General features: G+C 35.4%; 1 protein-coding gene across 2 annotated transcripts in view; it reads right to left on the bottom strand.

Annotated features, from left to right (window-relative positions):
• LOC138698296 (cytochrome P450 4C1-like) overlaps positions 1–17,077 on the bottom strand; it is a 58,093-nt gene that overhangs the window by 17,262 nt on the left and 23,754 nt on the right. The window contains exons 7-11 of one of the 2 annotated variants that reach the window (XR_011331820.1): positions 15,212–15,284; positions 5,852–5,961; positions 2,711–2,779; positions 314–437; positions 100–235 (exon numbers count right to left, since the gene is read on the bottom strand). Coding sequence is in view for 1 of the 2 variants with exons in the window: in XM_069824100.1 (XP_069680201.1) it covers positions 2,711–2,779; positions 5,852–5,961; positions 15,212–15,284 (252 nt within the window). In the remaining variant the exon portion in view is untranslated. Of the gene's footprint in view, positions 1–99; positions 236–313; positions 438–2,710; positions 2,780–5,851; positions 5,962–15,211; positions 15,285–17,077 lie in introns of those variants that run through there. The other variant, XM_069824100.1, reaches the window with a different exon arrangement.

Here is a 17,077-nt window from a genome sequence, read left to right as displayed (position 1 = left end):
TATCATTGCTGCACTGACGCCACTGCGCTGGTGCGTGTTAACAGTAATACGACTCAAATGCTCGCTCTTCCAAGCTCTTGAGGCCTGACTGGCTCTTACGTCATAACTGCAGCATCTGCCGGCCACTGGTGTAGACACACGACATTGCCCATTGTGGGGTGCCGTACCAGTCGTCTGCGGGCAGCGGTTGTGACGTCGGCAGACGCTGAGGTGCAGACCCGCAGTCGGGGAGAGTCTGAAAAATAATAAGTATTTAGACAGTTTGCAACACATCGCACACTGGACACACAGATAAATAGATGTTTGTACTTACGGTCAACCAGCGTATCTTGCTGTTTTTCGCTTCAACCTCCTCTCTGATCCTCAATTGGGCATTATTATTAAACAATGCGGAGCGTATGTTACTTTATGGTTTATTAGTACCGAACAGTTCACATCTGAAAATACACATAGCAATAAAAACGTGGTATTTATTATTATTATTATTATTATTATTATTATTATTAAATTTTGCATTTGTGCCCCATTGAAATGCTCCTTTACCACTTTACACACTCGCGTTTATGATTTGGTGCACATGTTGCGAAATGTCTTTTTCCTATTTTACATGCGTCAAGATTTCATCGTGTGATGAGTGAGATATATAATTTAAACTTGATATCTCAATTCGTAAATCTGCACATTTTAATTCTACATGTAAGTTGTCTAATTTGGAACAGTAACTTCCAACACTATCTTCATACAAAGTATAGGTTGCTACCTTTTCCATTACATATCTTCCGCTGCCGCTAACACTACACTAACAAATTTACATATTTACCAACGCCTTTATGGCGATTAGTTGTTTTCAGTCTAAATGCTAGTTGAAACATTTTGTTCTCAGAGATACCGTTATAAATTAGGGCCATTTGTAGATCCGTGTTGATTTTTTCAATCTCAACGTCTGTCAACAATGCAAATCGTTTGGGCAGATATACGGAACTCCCCTCGAGTTCTGCAACTATCCCCGTTCCAAATCTTTCTGTATTTTTTTCATCTTCCTGAGAATGGGACTTCAGTACTGACGATAATTACTGTGAACGTGACCTGGCTAATTGGCCGAGATGACCTCTCGCTTATTAGCAGTCTTCGAACTTAACCCGACATTTGTGTCCACAACTCCACATTTATAGCAGAATAGCTGATAGCAGTCCAGTTTCAATTTCAATGACCACAATCTCTCTTGAACTCGCGACCTCGTGCTTAACGCGCGGGCGGTGCGCCAACACTGTGGATCGAGCGAAAAATCTCTCTCAACACAACATAATATCACAGTCTAGTCACGAAGCTCAATATGTAGGAAATATGCATCCATAGATAGTTGCCAACCACTAGGATCGCTACTATCGCCCATTACAGACAATGCAAAATAGTACCGGCACAGTCTATTGTTCTTAGTACCCTCAAAACTCAAGCTTCGTGACTGTATATACTAGACTATGATAATATGCTTACCTATCGAACTCGGACCTCACATCCCGCCCCCCGCCTCCCGCCATCCCGCCCCAGACACATCACAACATACTCCCACCTCCTATCAAACTCTCTCCCCCACACCCCTCCACAATGGCAGTAGTCATACCTACGCATTGCAGACGTCATTACCATCACAATGCATTGAGCGTATTCCGAATTTCAGCGCTGAACAATCCGATGGCATCACGGTGTTCCGAATTTCAACGATGACGTCACTGATGCTCCAACGGTGTCGCACCGGTTCCATCAGCTTTCAGAGGTGGTGAATCTGATTGGTTCTTGCGTAGGGCGGGAATTAGCAGACGAATGACATCGTGCACTGTTGTGTCATGGCGGTGTGTTCTGCTTTGGTTCTGCTGTATTGTTTGTAATGACCACAACGTAAAAAGAATATGTTAATGGCTTTTGAGCAAACATGTCAACGGACCAGTTATTACTACTCTTTTCTTTGAACGAGATGACAGTACGGAAATTTCGCAAAATCTTGCTACTGTAGCACAGGAAACAACTTGTACAGCCGCCATGATAGCCATCGAACCTTCCAGCAGTTTTGTTCCTATTTCGCTGCAGCATGACGTCATTGTTGTCCAACGATCCGGTGGGATTCGGGATACGCTGATTGCAACCATGACCCGCGCAAAGCCGTGACCCCGCTTTTACCCTTCCTCGTGACGTCATAATCTCGCCTTGCCCGCCTTGACACGATCTTGTGACGTCATAACATCATCATACCCGATCTTACCCCACCTTGTGACGTCAAGACTCCACCGTACCCCACCTTGTGACGCTACAAACATGCCACTACTACTAGTATGTTACAGCTAGGTGTTTTGTTTCTCTTTTTTCGTAGTCAAATACAACAGCTGTTAAAGAATATATTTACAGAACACTGTTCTTTATGACACATTATGATTTTATCGAAATTTGTGGCATATTTCCAGAAATAACATATATCACATCTTTTTCATATTTCTTTTAAATTTCTCGAATTACTCACCTCTAGTATAATAATTTATTCAATATTTTGAGCACTTTTTGCGTTTTCATTGTATTCATTGGCTGGTTTGAACTAACGTAATTTTCATCTCATGAGAAACCATGACGACAAGGAGAATGAGTGTCAATATAACCTTACTGTTTGCTGAAATACGAAGAAATCTAACACTCATGTGTAACCCAATTGTTCCATAATTACCTGCACATCCATATAATGACCCAAGATAAATAGCGTCCAGCACACTGACGTTGCTGTTGTATCGTGACCCTGAAACAAAAGAATAAATTAGAATAAAAAACTTTTTGTTTCGAAAAGGCATTCTACTTTTATTTTCTCTACATGGTTATATGCATGTAAGAATATATTCATTATTATGTTTATAATCAACACAATCATAATCATTTCCATTCTTCTTCTGCTCTACTTCTGGTCTTCGCATTTTTGTCTGTTTCATCCTCGAATAACGTTTAATAATATTATTTTTATCTTTGATTGAGGTTCTTGCTGATATGCAGCTACATCTACTAACACAAGGCTGGGCATCGGGAGTGGAACTAGACTCTAAACGGGGACGCTTAATATTCATCTGTCACGGAATCAACGCTGCGCGGTGTTCGGCGGGGAAGAGAAGAGAGTAGAATCCGCTCTTGCTGCCCAGCCCTTAACTATCAGGTAGCACATCTCACTTGACGGTATGTGTCAGAGGGAGAACAATCGTTTGTAATTTGTATGCATCTGAAGTCTGATTAGTGTAATATGTAGCTAATCGGCGACGTATGCATGGAGGGGGAAAGGAACTGGCCACCATATCCTCTTATCTCATGGCCTCGTTACCTCATAAGTGATGCCTATTGGTGTTATATATGAGGTTCAAACCTGTCTTCGGACAGTTGACTAAACAACCACATATATTATTATTATTATTATTATTATTATTATTATTATTATTATTTTATCTATTTCGTGGACGTTATATATTTTCTCTTCTTCATTTCGGGTCTCTTTGAAAATCTCATGTCTTACATCCCTTCCAAATATGATTTCCATTCCTTATATTCATTCAATCATTCATTCATTTAGTGTTATGCCCAAGGGCAGGTATTTCACTCCAAACCCAGATTTCTCTAATCTTTCCCATTTTCTGCCTTCCTTTTCGTTTCCTCATATGATCCATATATCTTAATGTCGTCTATCATCTGATATCTTCTTCTAGCTCGAACTCATCTCCCGTTCACCATTCCTTTCAGTGCATTCTTCAGTAGACAGTTTCAGTGTAGTAATTCTGCGTTTCCATATGATGTAGGATAGGTAGAAGAGAGAATAATTCTCCCCGGCATCGCGACTCGAACCGGGGTTTCCAGCTTTACGTGCTGGCGCTTTATGCACTAAGTCACACCCGATTCAAGCTCCGATGCCGGATTGAATCCCTCTCATTTTTAAGGGGTTAGGTACAGCTTACAGCAGTAAAATTTTGGAAATATTCAACATATTTTCCTCCATTACTGTATCTTGTACAATAATGAAAATTAGTATGTGTAAAACACTGTCCTGCTGCTATATGAAAAAAGGTTTTTTACGATTAAAAAAATTATTTATATTTTTGTTTTCAAAATTCAGTTCACCATGCAGTGATAAAGAGTTTCCCACATAACTCAAAAACCATCCAACATTATATCATCAAATATTTTGTTTGTATTTATCCCTGTTTCATGTACAATATGATGCAAGATCACTTCTCTATCTTTGATAGATTGTCTGATAAAAATAAATTAATTAAAAAAATGGTCAAATATCAGTACTTTAATCTAACATGAAGTAAAAAAATACATTAATTATTGAGAAATGTAGTTGAAAGAGCGTGATATTATAAACATAAGTTTCAGCAATAGAATAAAACAGAGAGAATATGATAAAGTTAACATGTTTATGAGTTATGAGAAAAAAATTCATCACTGCACAGTAAACTGCCACCATTTTGAATTTCGAAAAAAATATATAAATAATTTTTTTCTAAATCGTAAAAATATGTTTTTCATATAGCAGAAGGATAGTGTTCTATACATACCAATTTTCATTATTGTACAAGATACAATAATAGAAGAAAAAAAATTTTTGATTATTTCCAAAAATTTTACTGCTGTAAGCTATACCTAACCCCTTAAATTCTACCTACTGTGTTCCCCTTTGTTAGCCTACCCTCGTGTACCGTGTCACGGTATATTATGTGACAGTATACACAATGTCCAACCACAAGTACATAGGTGCACTCATTGCGAGTAACTAAATTGCCAGGGTCCGATGGAACATGGCGCTACCGATTTTCATCGCTTATTTTTAGACTTAGGCCTAACTGAAATGTTATTTTTATATAGTCGTTAGGACTGATATCCTCCAAGTTTTCAAATGCAGTTAATTTAAATTTTTAATCTTCCCCAGACCTGCACACTATAAATAGAAAAACCACTTTATTACCTACAACAAGCACACATTTGAACGTTAATAAATCTTAAGCTTGATTTTAGTTAAAAGAGGAAAATTTTTTATAACAAATACAACCTCAACACTAAAAAGTCTCAGAAACAGATTTGTTATACTGAGCTCAATTCAAATATCAGAGAATGAATTATTTATTCCTTCATAACTAATCTATATTAGGTGTTTAACATCTGAATACGGTACCTAAAATCTATAGTTCTGTGTATAATGGAACTCACATTTGTGTTCTATTTCAAACAAGAAAAGTTGTGTGACTTCACATTATAGTATATATCAATGTAGTGGGTCGTATGACTGGTGCTACAGGACGAATCCCAAAATTTGTGGTTAATTTATTAAAGGGAATAGGTTTGGGGAAATATTTATTTTTAGACCTTGCTTTAATTTCATTAAAAGGCATTTCACAAATTGCTCCACATCATTTATAATAATCCCATTTAAAGTCAATCTTATGATTATATTCCTCTTAACAAATTTGTTACAGATTCTAAAAATTATTATATCAAACTTTGTTGACATTTTCTTTTTATTAATGAATTTATTTTAAAATTTCCTTCCTTTTATTGCTCTCTTCTTATCGCTGTTATTTTATTGTATTTTGTACGACAAGCTTTACCTTTAACGGCAGCTCAAAATTAAGAAGATTTTAAAATAAATATAATTGGCAAAAACTCATTCTTTTATATATGTAAATATAATATAATAACCATAGAACCCGAATCCTAACGTAATTATATATCAGAATTTTAATTCTTAATTAGATAATTTATTTTGTGTTTCGATTACAAGTGTGAAGTAAACTAGAACAACATATTATTTGAAGAACAGAGACTGGTAGTTTACCTCGAACATGAAAGTGTCAACTTCTTCTCGTATCTCCTCATCAGTTAAATTTGTGCCACCATCAGAAGCATCCAGCATCATGTCCAAGAATGCCAATCTCTTCCTTTCACCTGGAGGAAAATATATATTTCTTGTATTATGGGTGACAGGTGAGAAAAATTGAACTTATAACTTCAAGAAAAATATTATGCAATAATGAACATTTTTACTTGATTTAAAAAAAGAACAGAATTAAGATAAAATCTGTGAACATATTAACACCAGGAACAAAAATAAAGTTCCAAAGGAAAGGACTAGCTAATGAAAGAGACACCTCTTCATCCTTTATTACTTCCAGTAGGTAGGTACCTTGAATAATCATTTTGAGATACCTTTGCAGAAGTGAACTCAATAATGCTTCATTATAAGAACCAATAATGTATAGAATGACAGATAAGCTCGTTTCTGTGGAAGTTGCGTTTGTGTAAAAGCCAGTAATATATTACACTGAGTTTTGATAGAGTCAAACGTAAAAGTAAAGAAATTGTATTTGTACCGAAATTGTACCATACTATAGTACGCCAATTACATGTGACGTAACTGTACCTTAATGACATGCATTAAAATACTGCTATTCATTGTGTTATTGCAACTATCGATTTCCAACTAAGCATATATGACATTGATTAATATTGCACGCTGAAGGACCCACAAGCCTTATAAGCGGCAATCCGAAATGACTCCCACAAACTGCACAATCAACAACATGCATTTAAAATAAAATAAAATTTGTTCACGTTAATTTTAACATTCTAATAAATTGAGTTAATTTCCAGTGATTTAATGTGTGTTGCTTTGAAGATAAAATCTCCAAATCTATTGCACTACTCGGAAACACGCTAAAAAGACATTCATGGTTTGTGCGTGCCATCTGTAGCAATAGTCGAGAACAAACTGAAAAGATACTCATGGTTCGTATCTGCCATCTGTTGCAATAGTCGAGAACACGCTAAAAATTCACTCATGGCCACGCTTTCATTATCGGTAAAGTAACAATGTGAGATATTTGTAAAAACTCAAAACTTAGACACTTAATTATGGTGAAACAAAAGCAGACGTATGCATTTTGCCTATAACGGTAATTACGCTCATTTCATAACCATAATCGCATTTTAATTACTACCGTTATAGGCTCGTTGCATAATATACAGAGCAAGTCAAAATGATGGACCCGATTTCAATAATTTATTGTATAAAATCTAATGAGCTTCCCCGCATTGTTTCCATTTTCTCGCGCAAGAAGTCAGCAGCAGAGCAGTGAAGAAAAATGGCGTTGACTGGAGAACATAAATCTTTCTGCGTGCTTGATTATCCGTAAACAACTCTGTGATTCCCCCAAATTAAATGTCCTCTGTGACATTACCCATGAAAAGATTTATGGACTCTATTTTTTCAATGAACGCACTGTAACAGGACATGTTTTCCTTGATATGATGAAGCAATGGCTCTTTCCGCAGCTTGAAGAGGATAGTGCAGACTTCATTCTTTAACTGGATGGTGCCCTTTCGCATTACCATGGCAACATTCGCGACCATCTCAATGGGGCATTGCAACAACGATAAATAGGCCGTGCATGTGTGAGGAATGCACATCTGCTTCGTTGGCCACCTCGTTCTCCCAATTTGACCACGTGTAATTTCTTCATGTAGGGTTTTATAACGGGTTATGTTACGTACCACCACTTCCAGCGACACTGAACGACCTGCGCGCTCGCATCACAGCAGCCATTGCTGAGATTGACAGTGATCTGTTACAAAGGATTTGGCAAGAGATTGACTATCGGTTTGATGTGTGTCGTCTTACGCAGTGTGCTCACATAGAACACTTATGATGTGCCTGAAGAAAACTTTGAACGTTATCTTTCGAAGCACACGTCTCACAATACGAAATGTTCATTAAATTTCACACAATAAATTACTGAATTCGGATCTCACCTGCTCTGTACTAGTTCTCTTAAAGGACATGAAAAATTTAGGTTGTCGTTCCAAAATATGATCGATGGCGTCTAAGTCTTATTACTCACACAACAATAGTATATTGTGTATGAAAATCCTTTATAATTATTATAATAATTATCTGTGAATTAATTGACTTTCGCGCCTGCTGTACTTCTATATGACTAGACGACTGGAAGATGATGTAACACATATACTTTTTATAATTTTACGTGATATGATTCGTAACAATGAAGTTACTAACAATTAGATTGAGATCTTGTTTTCATGGAAATTCACGCACTCACGAGGGGGGAAAGCTAAAATCGTGTTCCGATATTGCCTTCGGGTGTCTCATCCAATCCTGTTTGGGCTTTCTCAAAGGCTCCCCCGAACTGTTAGACAAATGTCAAGTAATTGCATGGTAAATCATTTGACTCATCTCAACACTGACAATGTCGCTGTCACAAATTCCGCTGATTGTAAAGAAAACAACGCTTAAGTTCAGTTTTAAGGGCAGAAGGTTACGAACGCATGCAAAAATTGTTGCAAAACATTCACTAACACTTTTGACAATATCTGCCGAAGGATTTTTGATATCCATACATAAATTTTACCACTGAATTTTGAAAGAATGATGAATTGAATGGCTTATAGTTCACTTAATTTATATCATTAATTTATATTTTACATTTTGTTTAATTGTTGTAACAAATCGAAAATATACTTGAACACAAGATCACATAGGTTCATTTTCTTGGTAAACTAATAAAGCCATTGGTCCCAAGTTCTTATATATTGCTTTGTGATAGTGAAACTCAGTTTTTATTTTTATAACTTCAAAATAAAAGTCTAATGTTTTAAAATAGAGTCACAAAACCGTCCGATTTTTCCCATATTAAGTAAAAAACGAGTTTCTTTTAACTGTATGTATATGTAAGGTCTGATAAAAATGTATGACCAATGAGATCTTTAGTTTACCAGGAATTTGTACCTACTTATGTGATCTTATGTTTCAGTGTACTTTCGATTGGTTGCAACAATGAAACAAATTATTTAGGACATATGAATAATCTAAATTAAGTGACCTGTATGTCATTCAATTCAAACTTCTTTCGAGATTCAGTGGTAAAATTTATATAAGGCTATCATAAATATTGTGTAGATATTGTCAAAAGTATCAGCGCATGTTTTTTCCATAATTTTTGTATGCGTTCATAGTTCGCTGCCCTTAAATAACCGGTTAAAAAAAAAAACAAGATGTTTTCTACAGTGACGTTTATTCAATTAAATAGGGGTGTTATCCTTTGTGGACTTTGTACGCATGTGGTCGGAAACGTTAGAAACTCATACAGACATGATTTTAAGGTATCAGGTTTTCGATCAGTTTTTTAACTCGATAACGAAATAGTTTATAACCAACTGTGTCACACGTCATAGAGACACTACAGGTCAAGCGACACATTTTAATGGAAAGCGATTGTACTAAGAGCCTAATTAGATACTACAGTAAAATTTGTCAAGATGTATAGATTCGTGTGGAAGTTTTAGTGTTTGGGCTAATATTTAATCTCTGAAGAAAATGAAACTAACTCGCTTACTGATATGTATGGAAAACGCTTGAAACGCTATGCGAATATGTGCAGAATATATACTGAAATATTTATGCTTTACAAATATACAATTACAATAGAGTAACATCACAGGACAGTGTACTTCATGCACATGATATTATCTTATACTCTCTTCTATTTATTATTTCTGCATTTCTCTCTTGAGATATTCTTCACACTGGACTCTGCATTATAATATAGTGCCATCTTCATTTGTTATTAATTTCTTTTCTTGTATTATTTTAAATTTATATACAGGAGCTTAGCGTAATATTTCTAACAAGCATTATAGGGTAGGCCTACTTCTAGGCACCAAAATTACTACGCGACCAAGGCGGGACCCGTCGTGGCAGAATGAGGAACTCCGTGCTCGCTGCGTATGTTTACTGCTGGAGTGTCGTCACATCCAATGCCTAACGTTTCAATCTGGTCGCAATGCCGCGTGTAGGAAGACGCGTGTTTCGTAGCCAAGCGCGGAGAGTTATTATAATAAAGTGAATATAGTTATTTATAATGCCATAAAGTTTTGTGATGAAGAAAAGACAACTGGTTTATTCCTACCTCTATCGAAGACAACAGAGCGTGCTGCAGTTATTGTGAAGTTAAATAAGGAAGCAATTAGTAGAAATAGAAAGGAAGGTAAAGAGTGTGAGGACAAGGGTGTAGAAATATTGATACCAAACTAAGTTAGACGACGTCCTGGAAATAAGGTTGCATTAGACGACATGGACAAATGTATCATAAGAAGAGAAGTTCATAAATATTATAGTCTCTACAAAGAGCTTCCAACATTAGGAAAGTTGCATAAATTTTGTAAGAGAGAGAGGTAGGTTTTAAAGGGTGCAAGGAAACTTTACGAAAACTCATACTATCCATGGGGTTCGCATTCAAAAAATGTGAAGATTAAAGGAAATATCTAATAGAACTCTCTGATATAGTAGCCCGTTATTTACCTGAACGAAATATGATTCCATACTCGTTGCACTGTCCACAAGTGTTGGCAAGATAAACGTGTCAGGAGTTTATACAAATAGCAGTGCAGGTCAACGATTTATTGTAGCCCATGCTGGTGGTATTGATGATTTTATATCGGGTGCTTTCCTCATATATGATGTCCGGAGTCCAGCCACTTTAAAATGCTAAGGTAAGAAATGTATATCAAATGCAATATTGTATAAAATACAGTACCTACTTTAGTTTACGTTACTTTCGATTCATGTTCCCTCCTTTACGAACACCGATTTTGTGGTGTGTTTTCTGAGTAGACTCCTATGTGTGTAAGCTTATGATAAAATAAAACTAAACAATAAAGTTAATTATATATACGAATATATAACATACAAAGCGTGTTAATAATAATGACACAAGAGCGCAGTTCAGCATGTGCTTCATTTTGCATCTGATGCGGACTTTACAACACGGCCTGTATTGTGAAGCGAATCGCAGCGCCACCAAACAAAACGGTTCCCGCCTTGGTCGTGTAGTATATTTAATAAGTTATTTCCTACAAATGTTCTATTCATATGCCTTTCAATTGCTACACACTGGGCGATCTGTTTAAAGATGTTTACACCAATTTTTATGCTGAAGCATTTTTAGCTCGATAGCTATATTATGTTGTATAGACTATAATTTCTCTTATTTTTCTCATAGGAAATGTACAGGGACATCATTTTATTTTTACTTCAACTTTTATTGTACCTGAGCTTTTTAATGTACTTCACTCCCACCCCTTCTACTAACAAAGTTTCAACCCAACTGTCGTCCATACAGAACCAAGGCCGCAGTACTGAGTTAGTGATTATAGTACGTTTCAGAAATATGTTCGCGTTTTACAGTGACGAAAATTTCCAATACTGAATCATATTTTCGCACAGGTACTGTCGTCCGTTTGCCTACGTCGCATCCCGATTTCCCTCACTGCTTCTGCTCGCTCCACTGTAAAAACTAGTGGCTGGGCTTTCTTAGCTCTTTTCTGAAAACATCAATTTCTGTTAGGAATTAATTGGACGTCTACGTAATATTATGCAACTGTTCAAAATAACTTAAATAAAAGGCCCTCGTTAAGTAATCAAATATCACGTGATCCCCCCTTTCTACGATCCTGCGACATAACCACTTGGACGGACAGTAGATAGCATGTCTGAGTAATTTTATCTGTGCGGGTCGGGCAGAAGTGAAGATTGAATTTACAGTACGTAAGGTACTCTTTTATAGAGTAGGTACAAAATTATTTCAACATGAGTTACTAATTATGAAGGACGAAACTGGTAATTGGAATTAGATGCAATAGTCTATAGTGCTTTAATAGGCACAAAAGAATTGAAGCCTGTATCGAAATGAACATTTTGAAAAATGTGTTTAAATATCCATGTTGATTATTTTTCATTTTAACTTCATTCTCTATATCGTACGCTAATGTGCTGCAGATAGTATAATATACACTGCATAATGAATAGTTCGCATGGATAACTCAGTTCGTGAGTAAAAACACTTATTGTTAATACTGTACTGTATTTTGATTAAACAAAACCTAATGAAAATTATTACACTCAAAATCGCGATATTTCCTACTTTACGTAAATGGATGAACTACTTTTCTTCCCTCCTGTACCTAGTAAAGTGATTTGTTTGTATTTTACGCCAGTATTATCGAACTCCAGTCTTGGAAGGGGGTAGCAAACGGTGTTTCCGGGTCTCAAACATTAATCCAAAGGTATAGCCAGGTTAATATTTAAAATGTTAGTAAAAATAAAATGATGTCCCTGTACAATACAATCGCAATTCAAGTATTACTCGACCAAGGCCAGTGGATTCCTACAGCCCGGAGCCGTGGCGCTACTGCTCCTGCGTTCGTAATACTGCATCGCGATAGTTCACATTACGCTCGCGGCTCCACTTGCCTCGGTCGAGTAATACTTTTGCGTGTCTTTTTTAAAAACTGACAAGAGATACGCCGAATCCCTAGAATGTAATTGCGTGAAACATTTACGTTATTTGTTATTGTTATTGTGAGGATGGTTGGGATTTTAAGGATATTTGGGATTAGAATAAACAGGGAACGCAAACAAAAAATAGTTATGTGCACATAGGAAGGTTGTGACTCCTGATCTACGTCATGCAGTCCCTGTTTACACTGACCATAAGACAACTACCGATTGCGGTGATCTTAAGGAGGTGGTGTTATATGAAGTACCTGGAGCTAAGTTGTTGAATGCATACAGCGGAAACAATATGTTCTAACGAATAAATATAAAGTAAAATATTGTGAAGGAACTGGACAATAAGCGATTCAGTACAAAGTTTGTCGTTCAGTTATAAGAGGATGAAAACGCAAATATATAGGCCCATTGTAATACTAATATAAGAAAAATGGGCCTATTGCATTAGTAGAAAATAAGGGTGCTACAGGCATGCATTCCAGGTCACAAACAAAACCGGACGGTAAAATGTACTTTTCCTGAAAGTTGTGTAAAATTCAAGAAAATCGAAAATAAATTCTACTGTAAGGCATTTTCAAATGTTCGACGTTTGAAGGTCTATAAGTACACAGATACCAGTCTTTTCATGGTACAATCGTTTATAGAATATAAGGATAGGGAAAAATATCGAATTCCGATCGTAATCCTTTTTGAAAGTGTGTACATCGGCTTTTCAGAAATCCGGCTCTTCATTTGTAGATAAATTATATACATAATTTATTTGAATTATTCATGTGTTGTTCATTTAAAAACGTAGATATGTAAGTAAGATATGCAGAGATTTAATGTTATTTCAAGTTATATATCCTTACAGGGATATGCAACTGAGCCTTAAGTACCTATTTTAGGAAGAGCTTGCAGTCTGCGTAAGCAGTAGATATGTAATATAGTTGTAGCCTCCTAGAATTGTTCGTACACACAGCCGATAGTCCACCGGTGCATATATATCTTTGTTTACATGACTGTCAGCTCATCCCACTCGACCAACACCTAGTATGTAAATAGTAAATGTACCATTAACCTTTCGTCCACGGAACGAAACAGCCAACCCTGGAATAAAATTTCCACATTTCTTTTCATTTCTGCTTTTACACACTCCGCATTTCAATGTAACAAGGCTGAAACTTCTGGTTAATAATTTCATAATTCATAATAATTTCATCCTTCCATGAAGCCTAGTTTCGAGACATTTGAGGCTATAAGATGTAAAACTCGCCTTATCCAAAATTTGGAGAGAAAAAAAAGTTAGGCGGTACTGTATCGTGTAGTCCACACCTGTGGAGTAACGGTTAGCGCGTCTAGCTGCAAAACCAAGTGGTCCGGGTTCGATTCCCGGTCGGGGGCAAGTTACCTGGTTGAGTTTTTTCCGGGGTTTTCCCTCAATCCAATATGAGCAAATGCTGGGTAACTTTCGGTGCTGGACCCCGGACTCATTTCATCGGCATTATCACCTTCATCTCATTCAGACGCTAAATAACCTAAGCTGTTGATACAGCGTCGTAAAATAACCTACTAAAATAAAAAAGAAATGTATCGTGTACTTGATGTTCTTTACTACCGTTTCTACATCAAAACTTATCTATTTACATTTTTACGAGATCTCTAAAATCGTTATTAATTAAATGCATAACTCGCCTATCCACTATAAACTTTGATGCAAAACTTGCATGATCCTTCCATAAACTTCTGAGTAAATCTGTGTTAGTCCTGGATTTATACACCTTTAATGGAAAGTCTAAACTAAAACTTGTCTTATCCTGAATTGAAAGAATATTGCAAATAAAATTTATTTCTCACTGATTTTGAAGGTCCTTTGTCTTTTGTTAGCTACAACGAAGTAAAGATGTATACTGTTACTGGAGTAAGGAGATATACAGTGCGTATAGTTATTGAATTGTCACTGCTATATGAAACTGCTGATATTTTATTTTTCCTTCAATCTGTACGCTGCTGTATTTGTAGCAAGTGTTTCAACAATAGCAATAAGAAGCAACAAAAGTTGCTAATATTACATTATTACTTTTGAAAGTGAGTCGGTCTGAGTGACACAATTAGTAAGATTTTATGTGCGTGTTTGATTCCTGCCAGGGTCACAATCACTTAATAAAATAAATTGTGCTTAAATATTCTCATCTAAAGTTTGATATTTTACTTGTACTAGCACGTAATAGAACTTCTGAGGCACACAATTTTGACTGGCTCGTATGGATTTACCTATTCGTTAGTGGCGAAAAATAAACTCAATAAAGAAGCAAAATAGTGCTATCCGAAAAACATATTGCAAAAGTTCCTTTAGTGTTGCCTGTTTTAACCATAACGATAAAACCATCCGTTGTGCTGCTTCAACAGTAAGGGATATCAAGATATTCCATCCAGATTGTCTAATTTTAACATATTGCTCACCATCAAAACCTGAATGTGAGAGATCTCTCAAAGGTGGTTTACAAAAATGATTATTACTAAATATCGCGTGAAAATTTAACAGGGGTATGACCAACAGATGTGCCAAAATATTTTTAAAGATCTTATATGTATCAAAAGATATAATTTAACGTAGCCTATATGTGGATGACATATAGAAACGGGTTTGGCTCCGAAAGAGCTCTGAGGGGGAGACAGAGTATCACGCAGGAATAATGAGAAAAGACAAGTGGTTGCAAATCTCATTGGGAGTTTCAAATAAGACACAATAATCAACCCCGAGGATTACTTCGGAATTGAACTCGAAAAGATACAACATTACCAGAAAAATTGTCATTAGTTTTCATTATACATTTTGTGAACTGTTCTTACCCACGTCATCTTCTATCTTTTCTTCAACTAAGTTCCTAGATTTTTGACGCAGAAGTTTTCTTTCTTGAATAACCTAGAAGCAAGAAAGATGGCTTTAGAAAACGTCAATAGAGACTGAAGTAACTTAAATGTGGTTGATGAAGTAGGTACTGAAGTCCTAATATTCCAAATAATATGCTGGAAGAATGTTTTGTGATATGCGTAAAGCATTTGACTGTGTAAATACAACATATACATACACAAATTACAGTGTTATGCTATGAAAATGACATCTTTGATCGGTTTACATATTACTTATCAAACATAAAAATTAAATATAAATAAACATATGAAATAATTATGAAGGTATGCACTCACAATTTAGAAATATTGAACATGGAGTCCCCTAAGAATCAATTTTAATTCCATTACTGTTTTCAGTTTATATTAAAGTTTCGATGTCAAAAAGAGTTTATCCCAGGTAATCATATTTACAAATGATTCAAATGTGATTTTTTCAAGCAAATTTCTGGTCAGTAATTGAGTAACCAGTTTCTTGAACTGGAAAACCACATAGAATATCTTGCTCTTAAATTGAGCTCTGCCTGTTATGCAATGAGATGCTTGTTGCTTGTCTTCTATTGGCGATATAGTAATTATTAAAATGACATATTTTGCATACTTTCAATCAGTAATGAAATATTTAGTAATATTCTGGGATAACTTATATAAAGCTAAACATATTTTTCTTGAACAAAAGGAAACCTTAAGAATAATAACAGACGTGCACAAAAGGACATTCTGTAGAAAGATTTCCCAAAATTTATAAATCTTAACTTTACAGTGTACGTGAATTCAGAATTAACTAACTTTCGAGTTACGAAAATCGTAGTACATGTTTGTTAATACGTTCATATTGTAACCAGGTTCAAATACCTTCGTAATTTCATATACGAATTTCGTTATAATTAAGGAAAGAAGTGATCCAGCATTATTCTGAAGAAATTAGGTTACCGGTAGCTTATTTTTCAATTTTTATTGTGTAAATGGTTGGAAGAAAATATAAATAAGTTTACAGGGTTGAAGATTGGTTTATCATCTTCTTCAGTGAAGTACCAGGATCATTAGAAGAAAAATCATTGACGTAGATTTAGCAATTTTTAATTATCAAATTTAATTGGATGATTTCAAATGTGATTCTGATACTCTCTCTTGAAGGACGTACAGTAATTGCTAACTTCAAAACATTGTTAATTTCTATTAGTGTAAATATTTTCTTACTTCTTCAGCAAATATTTATAGGATCCAATCAAAACCTCTTTTATATATTGTTCATTATCTTACTTCTGACGGTTAAGACTTTTGCTTAAATATTTAAAAGGATAATGGAATTTATAGCCTACCTTACATTTCTTACATGTTTCAAATTTGAATGATACCGAACTTCATGAATTCTCAAACTTAACAAAACTGCTCAATAGAAATTCTGTTTCATCTTATATAGCCCATAGATTGTTAACTTCATATAACTATTTTACTATTTAAATTCGTAAGACAATTGAGAAATTATTTGGAATATGCATTAAAATAATATATTCAATATCGATTTATATCTGAGAGATGATTTATTGCTAAACGCAGCTTCTGTCTAAGCTAGGTTTTCACGTATTATATAATAACTAAAGATAGGAATTTATACCGCAACGTGAGGATATTATTTCTACAGTTCCTGGGAACAATGAAACGAACTCTAATGAAAAGAATCCGGAAGGAAAGAATGCTGAAATTTTATAAGACAATGACAATACCATTGTTAACATATGGAGCCGAAAATTGGGTACTGACCAAACAACAACGTAGAAGAATAGAGGCGGCGGAGATGATATT

Source organism: Periplaneta americana, chromosome 4 (genome assembly GCF_040183065.1).
Source record: "Periplaneta americana isolate PAMFEO1 chromosome 4, P.americana_PAMFEO1_priV1, whole genome shotgun sequence".
In the NCBI taxonomy this organism is placed as follows: domain Eukaryota; kingdom Metazoa; phylum Arthropoda; class Insecta; order Blattodea; family Blattidae; genus Periplaneta; species Periplaneta americana.
This window is presented reverse-complemented; position numbering and strand designations above follow the sequence as displayed.